The sequence below is a fragment of the Spermophilus citellus genome (genome assembly GCF_964194105.1).
Source record: "Spermophilus citellus genome assembly, chromosome: 2".
Taxonomy (NCBI): domain Eukaryota; kingdom Metazoa; phylum Chordata; class Mammalia; order Rodentia; family Sciuridae; genus Spermophilus; species Spermophilus citellus.
Genome location: NC_138183.1, coordinates 162,028,562 through 162,043,514, shown reverse-complemented (window position 1 = coordinate 162,043,514; position 14,953 = coordinate 162,028,562). Strand labels below are relative to the sequence as shown.

Below are 14,953 nucleotides of genomic sequence, written 5' to 3'. Positions count from 1 at the left end.
TTCTTTATGCATAGATCAAGGAACATGGGTTAGAGAAGTTAGGTAACTTATCTGAAGTCTGTCTCTTAAACTAGTGCTTTTACACTAAATATTGATTGAGTACTTTTAGACTGTTGAATATAAATTAGAACAATTTTTAATTGTTTTCCTTATGTTAAATTATGAGATATTTCTATTGAATTGTGACATTTAACATATTTGCTTTGATTTTTTTTTTTTTTTTTAATAATCGGTTCCAGGTGTGGTGCTGTACTTGCAATCCCAGTGACTCAGGAAGGTGAGGCAGGAGAATCTCCAGTTTGAGTCTAACCTCAACAACTTAGTGAGACTCTGTCAATAAAAAAATAAAAAGGACTAGAGATGTGTAGCACAGTGATAAAGCACCCCTAGCTTTGATCCTCAGTATTGAAAAATAAAAATAATAATGGTAGTATCATTCATATATGTATGTGTGTGTATGTGTGTGAGTATAAATAAATAAATAATGTGTTTTGTTTTTGTTTTAGAATTATTCTCTGTGTACTTCAGGCTGTACCTCAAACCTTCCCAAGAAATTAATAGAGTTTTAGTGGCTAGAATAATTCATGCTGTTACCAAAGGATGCTGTTCACAAACTGATGGATTAAATTCTAAATTTTTGGATTCTTTCTCCAAGGCTGTTCAGTATGCAAGGTAATTTAATTTCTTTTTGTGTTGGCTTTTTAAATTTGTGTGTGTGTCTTATGTTAAATATAGTAAATAAAACTACTGCCTTTTAAAAATGATTATTTTGATTCTGTAAATTTGTGGAGTATAATGTGATAATTTAATACATATATGCAGTATATAATGATCAAATCTGGGTAGTTAACATTTCCATTTCCTTAAACATTAAATTTTTTTTTTACTCATACGTATTCTTAGGTTACTGTGTGATATTTCGGTACATGTAAGAAACTAGATTCATTTTTTACCTGTTCAAAAATAAACTCAGAGTGGATCAAAGGGAAACATAAAGGAAACATTGGTAAAGCAAACAGTTTTACAATTTTTTGAGTAGATCCCAAAAGCAGAAATAGACAAAAGAGGGCTATGTTAACTAAGAAGACTCTGCCCAACAATCAACAGACAACCTATAGAAAGGGAAAACTTTTTTTAAAAAAAAAAATTTTATTTATTTTTTATCTGTTTAACTTAATTGTATATGACAGCAAAATGCATTTCAATTCATTGTACAGAAATGGAAAGTAACGTTTCAATTGTCTGCTTGTATATCGTACAGTTATACATGTACCTAGGGTAATGATGTCCATCTCATTCTACCATCTTTCCTACTCTCATAATAGAAAGGAAAAACCTTTTTTTTTTTTTTTTTGCAAACTTTTCATTTGACAAAGGATTAATATCTAGAATATAAAAAGAACTTAAAAACTCAACAAAAATACAAAAAACTGGGCAAAGGACTTGAATTAAATACTTCTCAAAAGAAGAAATTCAGGGGCCAGCATATTAATGAGAGATGCTCAGCCTCATCAGCTGTTGGGAAAATGCAAGTCAAAACCACTGCAAGATATCATTTTATCTCCTTTAGAAGACCCATTTTTATTTTTTTATTTTATTATTTTTTTGGATATGGGGGATTGAACTCTGGGGCACTCAACCAATGAGCCACATCCGCAGCCCAGTTTTGTATTTTGTTTAGAGACAGAGTCTCACTGAGTTGCATAGGGCCTCCCTATTACTGAGGCTTGCTTTGAACTCCCGATGCTCCTGCCTCAGTCTCCCGAGCTGCTGGGATTGAAGGTGTGCTCTACCGCGCCCAGCAAAAGAACTGTTTTTAAACATGCAAAAAATATTAAAAAATTATGGCAGGGGTTTTGAGAAAAGAAAACTTTCATGCTTTGTTGGTGGGAAGGTAAAACACTATCTTTTAAATAATGCATTGACCCATTGTAACAAAATCAGTAGATTCCTGAAGACTCAGAGCGAACACTCACTGAATTTAACTCAGTATGTGGAACATTAAATGATATTAAGTGGGATATCTGTCCTGTTAGAATAATGAATCTAGGAAAGTTAAATATCCTCCAAATAATTTTATCTTTTCCATTTTGATGATAGATGTAGTATATTGAGAATAAAGTAAACATATATTTTGGAAGTTTTAATATACATTTGTATGGTATTATCCAGTTTATAATGTGAAATGTTTTATAAATGGTAACTATTACAGATCACTTTGTATATTTTAGGCAGTTTCAGCAGCAGAGAGATCTAACAGAAGTGATCATTTAGCACTGAATAAGAACCAGTTTTTGTTATTGTATTGTGTAATGCTGTTGTTATTTTTTTTAAATGGAGTTTTGTTATATTGGTCTTAAACTTGTGGACTCAACTGATATTTTCACCTCAGCTTCCCAAGTAGCTGGAACTACAGGTACATGCCACTGTGCCTGGCTTTCTCATCAGTTTTGAATCTAAAACTATTGTTTGAAAATTAGATTTTTTTTTAACTTGAAGCTTTATAACTATTTTTAGTATATGTAGTTTGTTCCCCCATTTTACCAAGTTGAATTTTTTTGTTTTCTGACACAGACAAGAAAAGAGTTCTGCAGGTCTTGGTCATATCTTAGCAGCCCTTATTATCTTTCTCAAATCCTTGGCTGTCAACTTCCGAATTCAAGTATGTGAATTAGGAGATGAAATTCTGCCTACCTTACTTTATGTTTGGACTCAACATAGATCTAATGATTCCTTAAAAGAAGTAATTATTGAATTATTTCAACTGCAAATTTATATCCATCATCCAAAAGGAGCCAAAATCCAGGAAAAAGGTATAAAGGCAATTTTTACTGTTTTGAATTTAATTCCTCATTAAAACATAGAGACTTAAGTATGACATCAGTATTCTGTAGGAGGATTTGATCTTCCTGGATTTCTCTGCTTGATAATGTGATTAAACCTTTAGAATGTCAGATACATTTTTAGAATTTGAATCAGTAGTAACAACTTATATCATGCCTTTCCATTTGTTCAATACAATGTTGGATATTATGAGGAATACAAACAAATATAAGACCTTTCCTATTTTGTCTTAGGAGCTGATTATACAATAGTACTTAGGTACTAAGAGGTAGCACAGAATTTAGAGAAAGCAGGATCTTACTCATATATTGCTTTTTTTGTGGCACCTAGGATTGAACCAGGGGTACTTTACCACTGAGCTACATCCCCATCTTTCTTTTTTATTTTAAGATAGGGTTTAGGTTTCCCAGTCTGGCCTTGGTCTTGAGATCTTCCTGCCTCTGCCTCCTCAATTGCTGGAAATGCAGGTGTGCACCACCACACCCGGCTCACGTATTGCTTTTAGTTATCGGCAGACACATCATCTTTGTTTGTATGTGGTGCTGAGGATCGAACCCGGGCTGCACGCATGCCAGGCAAGCGCACTACCACTTGAACCACATCCCCAGCCCACGTATTGCTTTTATTAGAAGATAAACAGTGAAAGCAGCCAGTCAGATTATTCATTTTCCAAGGAAGTTATGTACATACTACTTTCACAGTAATGAGTTAGAAATGCATCACTGTCCTCCCTGGTTTCTTTTGCATTTATCTTCTAACAAGAGAGTATTGCTCAGATGGTATGTATGATTCTCTTCAGTAGATCAGAATTTCATCTGGTGGAACTGGAGCTGAGTGAGCTCACTTATGTCCCATCTGTGATTGCCTTTGGGTTTTTTTTTTTTTTTAAGAGAGAGAGGAGAGAGAGAGAGAATTTTTTTTTTTTTAAAGAGAGAGTGAGAGAGAGAATTTTTTTTTTTAATATTTATTTTTTAGTTTTCGGCGGACACAACATCTTTGTTGGTATGTGGTGCTGAGGATTGAACCCGGGCCGCACGCATGCCAGGCGAGCGCGCTACCGCTTGAGCCACATCCCCAGCCCCAAGAGAGAGAGAATTTTTAATATTTATTTTTTAGTTATCGGCGACACAACATCTTTGTTGGTATGTGGTGCTGAGGATCGAACCCAGGCCGCACGCATGCCAGGCGAGCGTGCTACTGCTTGAGCCACATCCCCAGCCCCTGCCTTTGGGTTTATAGTAGCCTTTGGATTAATTCATCATGGCAAGTATATGACTTTATTAAGGTGGCATGTCACATTGGGTATTAATAGCCCCCAAAGGAGGGAAATTATTATAGCCACTCTTTGTTAGACTAGCTGTATGCATTTCATGGGCTTTTCTAGTATGTGTATTTAGATATATGTTTAGAATATGAAACCACCTGAAGTTAAAAGAATGGTGAGTTTTTCATAGTTTTGCCTCTTCTTTTAATATTTATTTTTTAGTTGTAGTTGGACACAATATCTTTATTTCACTTATTTATTTTTATGTTGTGCTGAGGATCGAACCCAGGGTCTTGGGTGTGCGAGGCAAGTGCTCTACCACTGAGTCACAACCTTAGCCCAAGTTTTGTCTCTCTTACGTAGCTGTCACCAGTATGATGATCAGGCTTATTAGGAAATGTTAATATATGTTTAGGGTATTAGTTAACTGCACTTTTTAGGGTGATTTGTAAATTGGTAGGGTAATGAGGCTGTTATAAATGCTAATGTAGTTTCAGACTACATTGATAAATTTTATGGTTTCTTATTTGTGGGAAATAATAGCCCTTTTGTTCCTCATATTGGTCAGAACACAGTTGGAATATTACATTTACTAGACCCTGTTGACTCCATCATCACCATTGTAAGAGAGACATAAGTTTATGTGTTTCTTGGAAAACATGACTGAGATGTTGAGAATAACCACCCCAAAGGGATAACATGTCATTTATATATGAGTTGAAGAAACTGGTAATATTTTAGGAAAAAAGAAACACATAAGATCTTTATGTAAAAGAGGAAACATTAGTTGTATTTGGCTTTGGGATGGGGGGAGAATAAATTTTAAAAGGTGGATCAGAAAATGGAAGAAACTTCAATACCGTTGACTGAGGGTAGAATGTATGCTGTTAGGAAGTAGAACAACATGTCAAGGATATTGTCAGAGGAGGTATTAGAACTGAATAGAAGATTGGACCAGTTGTCTTCTAATGTTTGATGAAACTTAACAGTGTATAATTTTGTGGGGGATGGCAGTGCAAATAGAGTATGTAAATTACGTTTTAATGTTTTTATTATAGGTGCTTATGAATCAATAAAATGGCGAAGTATTTTATATGACTTATATGAACTTCTAGTGAATGAGATAAATCAAATAGGAAGTAGAGGAAAATATTCTTCCGGATCTCGCAATATTGCTGTCAAGGAAAATTTGATTGAATTAATGGCAGATGTTTGTCACCAGGTATAGTAAATCTTGTCATATTTTGAAATTTCCTGTTTATTTTCCTTTTGATGTTTTTTTTAAAATTTAATTTAATTTAATTTTATTTTTTTTAGTTTTAGTTGGACACAAACCTTTATTCTATTTATTTTTTTATGTGGTGCTGAGGATCGAACCCAGTGCCTTGCACATGCTAGACGAGCACTCTACTGCTGAGTCCCAGCCCCAGTCCTTTGATGATTTTTTTTAAACTCTGTACTATCATAAAAAGCCTATAAAATTACTCTGTACATATAATCATTTTTTTCAAAATGTACATATATGTATATATAATGTTTATGTAACATAAGTATATATTCAGTGTACATATGTAAATGTATATGTACATTTAGATTTAGTTGGACACATCTTTATTTCATGTATGAAATGTATGAATGTATATGTAATCTATGTATACATTTTTGGAATTACTCTTCTAAGTTAAAAGATAACTCTTGCACATATGGGTTTAATAAAACCATTAAAACTAATAATGGAATTTCCCTTTTTTGGAGGGGTACTGGGGATTAAACTCGGGGGCACTTGACCACTGGGCCACATCCCCAGCCCTATTTTGTATTTTATTTAGAGACAGGGTCTCTCTGAGTTGCTTAGTGCATTGCTTTTGCTGAAACTGGATTTGAACTCGCCATCCACCTGCCTCAGCCTCCTCAGCTATTGGTATTACAGGCATGCGCCACCACACCTGGCTTCCATTTTTAAAAGATTATCTATAGGAAATAACATGGCCCTATTCCCAATTTTTCATTTGTTGTTAAGTTAGAATTCACTTAGCATAAAGGTCAGGTTTTTTTTTTTTATTGTTGTTCAAAACATTACATAGTTCTTGACATATCATATTTCACATTTTGATTCAAGTGGGTTATGAACTCCCATTTTTACCCCGTATACAGATTGCAGAATCACATCAGTTACACTTCCATTGATTTACATATTGCCATACTAGTGTCTGTTGTATTCTGCTGCCTTTCCTATCCTCTACTATCCCCCCTCCCCTCCCCTCCCCTCCCCTCTTCTCTCTCTACCCCCTCTACTATAATTCATTTCTCCCCCTTGTATTATTTTTCCCTTTCCCCTCACTTCCTCTTGCATGTAATTTTGTATAACCATGAGGGTCTCCTTCCATTTCCATGCAATTTCCCTTCCCTCTCCCTTTCCCTCCCATCTCATGTCTCTGTTTAATGTTAATCTTTTCTTCCTGCTCTTCCTCCCTGCTCTGTTCATAGTTGCTCTCATTATATCAAAGAAGACATTTGGTATTTGTTTTTTAGGGATTGGCTAGCTTCACTAAGCATAACCTGCTCTAGTGCCATTCATTTCCCTGCAAATTCCATGATTTTGTCATTTTTTTATTGCTGCATAGTACTCCATTGTGTATAGATGCCACATTTTTTTTATCCATTCATCTATTGAAGGGCATCTAGGTTGGTTCCACAGTCTTGCTATTGTGAATTGTGCTGCTATGAATATCGATGTAGCAGTGTCCCTGTAGCATGCTCTTTTTAGGTCTTTAGGGAATAGACCGAGAAGGGGAATAGCTGGGTCAAATGGTGGTTCCATTCCCAGCTTTCCAAGAAATCTCCATACTGCTTTCCAAATTGGCTGCACCAATTTGCAGTCCCACCAACAATGAGCAAGTGTACCCATAAAGGTCAGTTTTAATGTGTCTGTTTCAGTGGTCATTAGTAATTTTAGTGTTACAAAGTCATGACCACTATTTGTTCCAGAATATTTTTATCACCCCCCCCCAAAAAGAAACCTCATACCTGTTAGCATTTAGTTCCAATTCTTGTTGTTGTTGTTTTTTAATATCTTTATTTATTTATTTATTTATTATGTGGTGCTGAGGATCCAACCCAGGGCCTCACACGTGCTAGGAAGCGCTCTACCGCTGAGCCACAACCCCAGCCCTCCACTCCTTAATTTATCTTAGCCTCTGGGAACCAACCATAATCTACTTCCAGTGTCTGTGCTTTGCCTGTTTTGGGCATTCCGTAGAAAATGAATCGTGTGTGATATGTGATCTTTCATGTCTGGCTTCCCTCCTTTAGCATTTCATACCATGAATCAGTACTTCATTCCTTTTTATGCCTGAATAATATTTAATTGTATTGGGAATACTGTTTTGTGTATGCATTCATTAGTTGGTGACCTAATATTTCATTAGTAAAACTTTTTTCCTAGAGATTTGGTTAACATGTGACGTTTTTATTTCACTCTGTCAAATATCTTATTAATGGTAAGTTTATAATTCCTTCGAAAATAAGTTTTTGCTTTACTTGATGATTTCATGCTTGATTTCTTGATGCTTGTAGTAAATGTATCCAGAAATACCTAATAACTAATATATTACATTTTCTAAAAATGTCATTACTGTTTTGCAAAATGTTTGTTTCTTACTGTTATCATTTTTATATATTCCCATAACTTAATTATTCTTGCTTTTAGTTCCCTGTATTTTTATTTTTTTTCCCAAATGAAATATTAAAAATAATAGCAGTGGAAAATGTAGGTTTATTTTTATTTTATAGGTTTTTAATGAAGATACCAGATCCTTGGACATTTCTCAGTCTTACACTACTTCACAAAGAGAATCTAGAGATCACAGTACACCTTGCAAAAGAAGGAAAATAGAACTAGGCTGGGAAGTAATAAAAGATTATCTTCAGAAATCACAAAATGATTTTGATCTTGTGCCTTGGTAAATATCATCTTTTTCTCATTCAGTACCATTTCAGTCTCATTTTTTCTCCAAAAACCTCCAACAAAATCATTTTATCTCATTGGTCAGAACTAAGTCATTTGTCTACTCCCAAACCAATTATTAACAATGGGAAATGTGGTTGCCATGACAGGTTGAGGTTAATCATTAATGGATTGTCTCCTGGGGCCAGGGGCAGAGCCACCTTTCTTAAACATATAGACATAGCAAGTTCTAAGAAGTGGGGTACTGGAATGATAGGCAATCAATTGTTTTCTGCCTTAAGGAATTCACTGAGTTGTACATCTTAACAGGGAAAGACTTTGGTATGCATACCACCTTCCTGTAGAATTAGATTAGGAAGGAATTAAAAATACTCTTAAGAAATCATAATAATTTTGTCCTTATGTCATATAATCAGTTATTTTTCTTTATCATCTTTATTCTCATATTGCATTTGCAGATATTTAAATAATTGTGGAATTCTGTGGAGTCACAGAATATCCAGAAGTGTTAAATAACATGCCCTAGGACATTTATAAACTTAAGATTATAGTTAGACTTGTGAGCAATGTACCTTTGATTTTAACTATTTTGATGGAATGTTTAAATACAATTGAGTTGTGAGAAAAAGGTATATTATTTTGATATACATGTTGCTTAAGTTTGTGCTATTTTATAGTTGAAGGTACTTATTTCAGTTCTTTAATCTGTCTTTCCAGTCAAGGGTTTTTTTATTGAGTACCTGCTATATGTTAAGTATTAAGTTGTCAGTCTTCCTACCATTTTAGGAAGTAGGACCTACTAAATATTAACAGCCATTTTATTTTTTATAACTTTATTTATTTTTATGTGGTGCTGAGGATCGAACCCATTGAGGGCCTCTTATGGACTAGGCAAGTGCTCTACCACTGAGCCACAGCCCCAGTCCTAACAGCGATTTTATTTTGGGAACAGAATAGAAATTTTGAAGGTGATGCTTTAATTAAGATATTAGAAGGATATCATGTTAGTATACTTATGTATTTTCTTTTAGCTTGCTAATGGGATTGAAATATTTTCAGATTACTTTTTTCCCCCTTTCTTAGTCTTTTAACATTTTTCTTTTAGGCTACAGATCACAACTCAGTTAATATCAAAGTACCCTGCAAGTTTACCTAACTGTGAGATATCTCCGTTACTAATGATACTATACCAGCTTCTGCCTCAACAGCGACATGGGGAACGCACACCATATGTTTTACGATGCCTTATCGAAGTTGCATTGTGTCAAGGCAAGAAATCAAACCTAGAAAGCTCTCAAAAATCAGATTTAGTGAAGCTCTGGATTAAAATTTGGTCTATTACACTTCGGGGTATCAGTACTGAACAAATGCAGACTGAAAACTTTGGCCTACTTGGAGCCATTATTCAAGGTAATTTAGTTGAGGTTGACAAAGAATTCTGGAAGTTATTTACTGGATCAGCCTGCAAACCTTCTGGGTAAGTTTAATATGCACTTCATCGGTTTTACAAACACACACACACATCCTTGATCATATAAATAGTTTATTATTTTACTTAAATATTTGTATTCTTTTTAAAGATGCTTTTGTTGTTTGGCCAGGAAGACTTAATTTATAATTGTGAATATAGTTTTTCTGATGTGAAGAGTTACTAAGACTAATTTTAAAGAGATTCTTTAAAGAATTATAGAGATTACATTGCTTTTATTGTATTTTACAGTTATTTATTCAGTATTCATGAACCATATTTTTTGTAGTACTGCATACTGTTACTATAGAGAGTTTTTCTTTTTAGAGCATTATAATTATACATAGTTTTGGGGCTCATTTTGACAAAATCATACATGCAAGAGATTTTATTTTAATCCCCATTCCCCCCCCCCCTCCCCACTTTCCCCTTTCTCCCTTCCTCCTCCCCGCCCCCCTTAACTCTACTGATATTCCTTTCACTCCTTTATTTATTTTGTTTTGATTGGTACTTTCTACATATACAAAAAGGTGACATTCCCTTTGGTACATTTATACATATATAGATATATATAATATCTATATCTATATATATATATCAGGATTTTGTTAAATTCATTCCATATTTCTTCCTCCCTCCCTTCTTCTTGTTCTCTTCCTTCTACTCCACTGATCTTTCTGTATCTTTATGATATTGAATCCCCTCCTCCACTGCCTTCTTTCCCTTCCTTTGCTCTAACTTCACATGTGAGAGAAAACATTCAACTCTTGATTTTATATGAGTCTGATTTATTTCACTTAGTATGATTTTTTACCATTTCCTTAGAGAGCGTTTTTATCAAGACTCTCCTCAAATGTTCCTAGACTTTTTATGCCACTTTTTTTTTAACTGAATGTACATGATTGCCATGTGCCTGGCACTGTCCTGATTATTGCAGGCACAGTTGTAAATGAGATAGACAAGCTGTTTGCCCCTCACAGAGGTTACTTTTAACAGTTGTCTTTGCTTCTTTGTAGTCCTTCAGTATGCTGTTTGACTTTGGCACTGACCAACAGCATAGTTCCAGAAACAGTAAAAAAGGGAACAGAACAAAATATATATGATGTAAATAGAAGTTTTACTTTAAAGGAATCAATAATGAGGTGGCTGTTATTTTATCAGTTAGAAGATGACTTAGAAGACAATGCAGAATTGCCCCCAATTCTTCAGAGGTAATTTTGGCTTCTCACATACGGTTTGTTTTTTCTTCGTTTTGTTTTATACGGTTTACTTTACTTATTTGGTCCCAGGTGGATTTATTTTATGATAATGCAGAATTTCCCAGTATTTGGCTTAAATATTATACATACATTCTCTTTGTTTTTACTGTGTTCTGTGACTTTGTGCCTGGATCATTTCTGTAAAGGTCATCTCACTGTGAGAATATGGGGAATATATACATAATTCTTTTTAATAATTTTAACTGATATACATATTTATGGGGTACCATGTAATGTTTTGATATCTGGGTGCAATGTATATTGTTCAGATCAGGGAAAGCATATCTACTCCAAATAGTTATCATTTCTTTATAGTGAACACATTCAAAATGTAAAAAAATTATACAGCACATTATCATTATCTGAATTCACCCTAATATGCCAGAAATTCTTTCTCCTTTAAATTAGTACCTGTTAACTACCCTTTCTCACCACATATATTTTTTTGTGTATTTATGTTTCTTTGTGATCTTCTGTAAATAGGTCCACTTTCTGACTTAATGTGGGTCCTTAATCCATCATCATGAGAGTATATTCTGGGTGAAGTTTATTAAATTAAAGGAAAGAAGAAACAAGAGAAAGACAAAATAGGACTTAAGTCTTAGTATGGGGGAATAGAGCAGCTTGTTTACTTAACCTTTATACATGTTGATTTGAACTTAATGACTGGAGTGCAGACCTCTAGATCCTAATGTTTTGATTTTATTTTATAACCTTTTGTTTACTTTAGAAATGATCTTTAAAAATTAGATACGATTCTGCTTCCAAGCAATTTGGGAAGCAATAGTAACATAATGTGTATCCTCTTTAAATTCTCCTTTCAGATATTAAAAGATTCACTACAGAAGAAAACAGTTTTAATTTAGGATCCAAATGTTAGAAATAAAAATTGATAGCTAAACATGGATGTTAAAGAATTTTTTAAATGGTTTTTGGTCTTTTAATATAAAAACTTTTCATTTTTCTTGTTAGTAATTTTCCTCATCTCATCCTGGAGAAAATTCTTGTGAGTCTTACAATGAAAAACTGTAAAGCTGTAATGAATTTGTTTCAAAGTGCACCAGAATGGTATGTTATCTGTAGAATTATTTTTAACTACAAAAATAATAATTATAGTGGGGTAGTGACTTCATCTTATTAATTATGACCTAAATTCATCAAGTAAAAAAAAAAAACCACAGCTATTAGGGAAAATGTTTTTGTAATTTAGTGATTATAATCTATGTTCTATAGCTTCAGATCAAGATAATTATTTTCTAATTCTGTGTAGTGTAACATGACAAGTGTCATTGAAAAAAATTGAATTGTGTTGGGAAATCAGGAACATAAAATTTATATGAACTGAGTTCTTAGGTGTGACCCATTTTTTTATGTCACATAAAATGTTAGCTTTAAAAACTAAAAGCAATTGAAAATAAAAATAAACAAAAACTTGTTTTTATTTGGTTGACTGTTGTCATTGCAATTGAAAATGACTCACTGGCATGAAGACTCCTAATTTTTCAAAAGAATATAAGATTAAAAAAATCCTATAATTTGGAGATATCAAAATTGAAAAAAAATGCTGTTTTTCTTTTTAATATTTTTTAATTGGCCATTGAAATTGTAACTTGGATTTCTTTTGTCTACCTGTTAGTAAAATTTGCTACCAAATAATTTAATATGTAGGTATCAAAGACCAAAAAGGAAAACCATTTAAACGCTTAACCTTTAAAATGTTAAGTGATCTTTGGGTGATATAGATGCTGGGTTCATGTCTTTGTCCTTGCCACTATCCCCCATTTTCCTCTTCAACAGACATGGTACTGAGGAATTTAACTCAGGGTCTTAATGAACGTTTGGCAAATGCTTTGTCACTGAGATACATACTCTGCTCCTTTAATTTTTTTTTTTTTTTAACTTTGAGACAGTCGCCCTCAGTTGCCTAAGCTGGCCTCAAACTTACCATCCTAGTCAACTGAGGCATGTCCCACCACACCAGCCTTATGTTAATATTTTAATATGAAAAGCATTGCTAATTTATAGAGAGAAAGTATTAGGTAATTTGGTTATAAAGATCTCATTCTCTTGAAGTGAGCAACACCGGAAATGTAAAGAAGAGCCTTCATTCTCAGAAGTAGAACAACTGTTTCTTCAAACAACTTTTGACAAGATGGATTTTTTAACTGTTGTGGAGGAATGTGCTGTAGAAAAGTATCAATCCAGTATTGGCTTTTCTGTTCATCAAAACCTCAAGGAATCATTGGATCGCTATCTTCTGGGGTTATCAGAAAGGCTTCTTAATAGTTACTCATCTGAGGTGAGACTTTTAGAAAAAGAACTAAAGCCTGTATATTAATTCAACTTTTGTAGACTGTTAATGAGGAAAAATATGAGTAGAAAAAGGCACTAAAGTTGGTGATAGGCTTGGTTTTAAAAGCAAAATGTCAAGACATGGCAACGTTTAGAGAAAACAATATGAAAAAAGGAAAACTGAAAAATAATTTTGAGTACATCTCTTGTACCAGGAATTCTGGTAGACATGAAACAATTTTTTTGGTTAGGTTAATGGGGAATATGAAAGGCTGGAGCAGAAGAATTACATGATGAAACAAACCTCTCAATGGAAAGGAGAGTGACATTACATTAACAAAAGGCAACCTTATTTATTGTTTGTTTGTTCTTTGTTGTGGTTTTTGTGGTGCTGAGGTAAACACAGGGCCTTGTAGATACTAGCAAGCACTTTATCACTGAACTACATCCCCAGCCCCACAAAAGACACAATTTAAACAAATCTGTTAGATTTTGGTGCCATTTAAAGTGGAAGGAATGATTAAGAATGGTAATAAGTGGACTGGCAATTGACCAGTTTTTAAAGTTCATTTAGGAATTTTTCAGATTTCCTTTTTACTTAAAAGAATCTCTGGCTAGGGACATAGCTCATTTGGTAGACTGCTTGCCTTGCAAGCCAAGGCCCTGGGTTCAATCCCCAACATCAAACAAAACAAAACAAAAAAACAGCCCTCAACTTCATGTGTACTGTTTGTTCTCTTGTCAAAATTCCCTTTTGTTTCAACTTGAAATGAATTTCTAAATAATCCACATGTTCAAATCCTTACTAAAGCCTTTTTTTTTTTTTTTACAAAAAACTAAGGCATAAAAAATTTTCATATTACTTGATATTTCAGTTTTTAAATGGCACTTACTATCTTCTTTATACCAAGGATATTTATATATGTTTTATACACAGATTCCTCTTAAACTATACCATAATTTCATAAAGGGTATATATATTTTTATTAGTGTTTCTGTCTTCTGCAATGCCTTGTTAAGTGAAAATGATTAAAAAAATTGTTGAATAAAGTAAAACCTGTGAGCTACTCAAAGGAGTGAATTCAGTAGTCAGGTTTATTTTAAGATTATGACCTGAAGAACCAACAAGGACAGTGTGCCCATTTCCCCTGTCTTATTTATCTTTAATTACTGACTTTCTTCTATATCATTGTATTCACTTTCATTACAAAGTAATTTTAGTTTTGTATGTTTTCCCCTAGAATGCCATTTCCTACAATTTTGAAACAGAAAAATCTGAAAATTGTATTTTTCTGTGCAGCCTATGCACTCTTATGTTATTTTATAAAATTGTCTAAATGTATCTACCAGTAAAAATATATTCCACTAGTTTGTGGAATCTAAAAGGCAGAATAAGGTTGTGGTTCTTCGGAAGTTTAAACTGTCTTTTTACTATCTCTTTGTATAAATCTAATTTCTGCCACTTTAAGGAGAGATATCCTCCTTAGCACTAGGAGATACTTAAGCCATTTTTGTTGATAATCCTGATTATCGTAACTCTGTAGTGATCTTCCAGGTATTTCTAAAGATGTTCAAAACATTTCACCTTTAACTCAGCTGAAATTTTGTTCCTTCATATGTACACAAAACTTGGCTCTCACAAAGTAATTACAGAATATTCAGAATTATTTATGAAATACATTTTTTAAAAATGTTTTTCTGGTTTATTTTAAGATTACAAATTCAGAAATACTAGTCCGGTGTTCAAGTCTTTTGGTGGGTGTTCTTGGCTGCTATTGTTATACTGGTATAGTATCTGAAGAGGAAGCACATAAATCAGAATTATTCCAGAAAGCCAAGGTAGGAAAATTTATGCTAAA

The 14,953-nt window shown here is 33.5% G+C and overlaps 1 protein-coding gene across 1 annotated transcript in view; it reads left to right on the top strand.

Annotated features, from left to right (window-relative positions):
• Nucleotides 1-14,953, top strand: part of ATM (ATM serine/threonine kinase) — a 167,198-nt gene that overhangs the window by 24,264 nt on the left and 127,981 nt on the right. Inside the window, 9 exon segments of the mRNA XM_081280301.1 lie at nt 507-672; nt 2,575-2,813; nt 5,167-5,330; nt 7,901-8,070; nt 9,181-9,552; nt 10,560-10,754; nt 11,775-11,870; nt 12,876-13,101; nt 14,808-14,933. Of these exon segments, the coding sequence (XP_081136427.1) occupies nt 507-672; nt 2,575-2,813; nt 5,167-5,330; nt 7,901-8,070; nt 9,181-9,552; nt 10,560-10,754; nt 11,775-11,870; nt 12,876-13,101; nt 14,808-14,933 (1,754 nt within the window).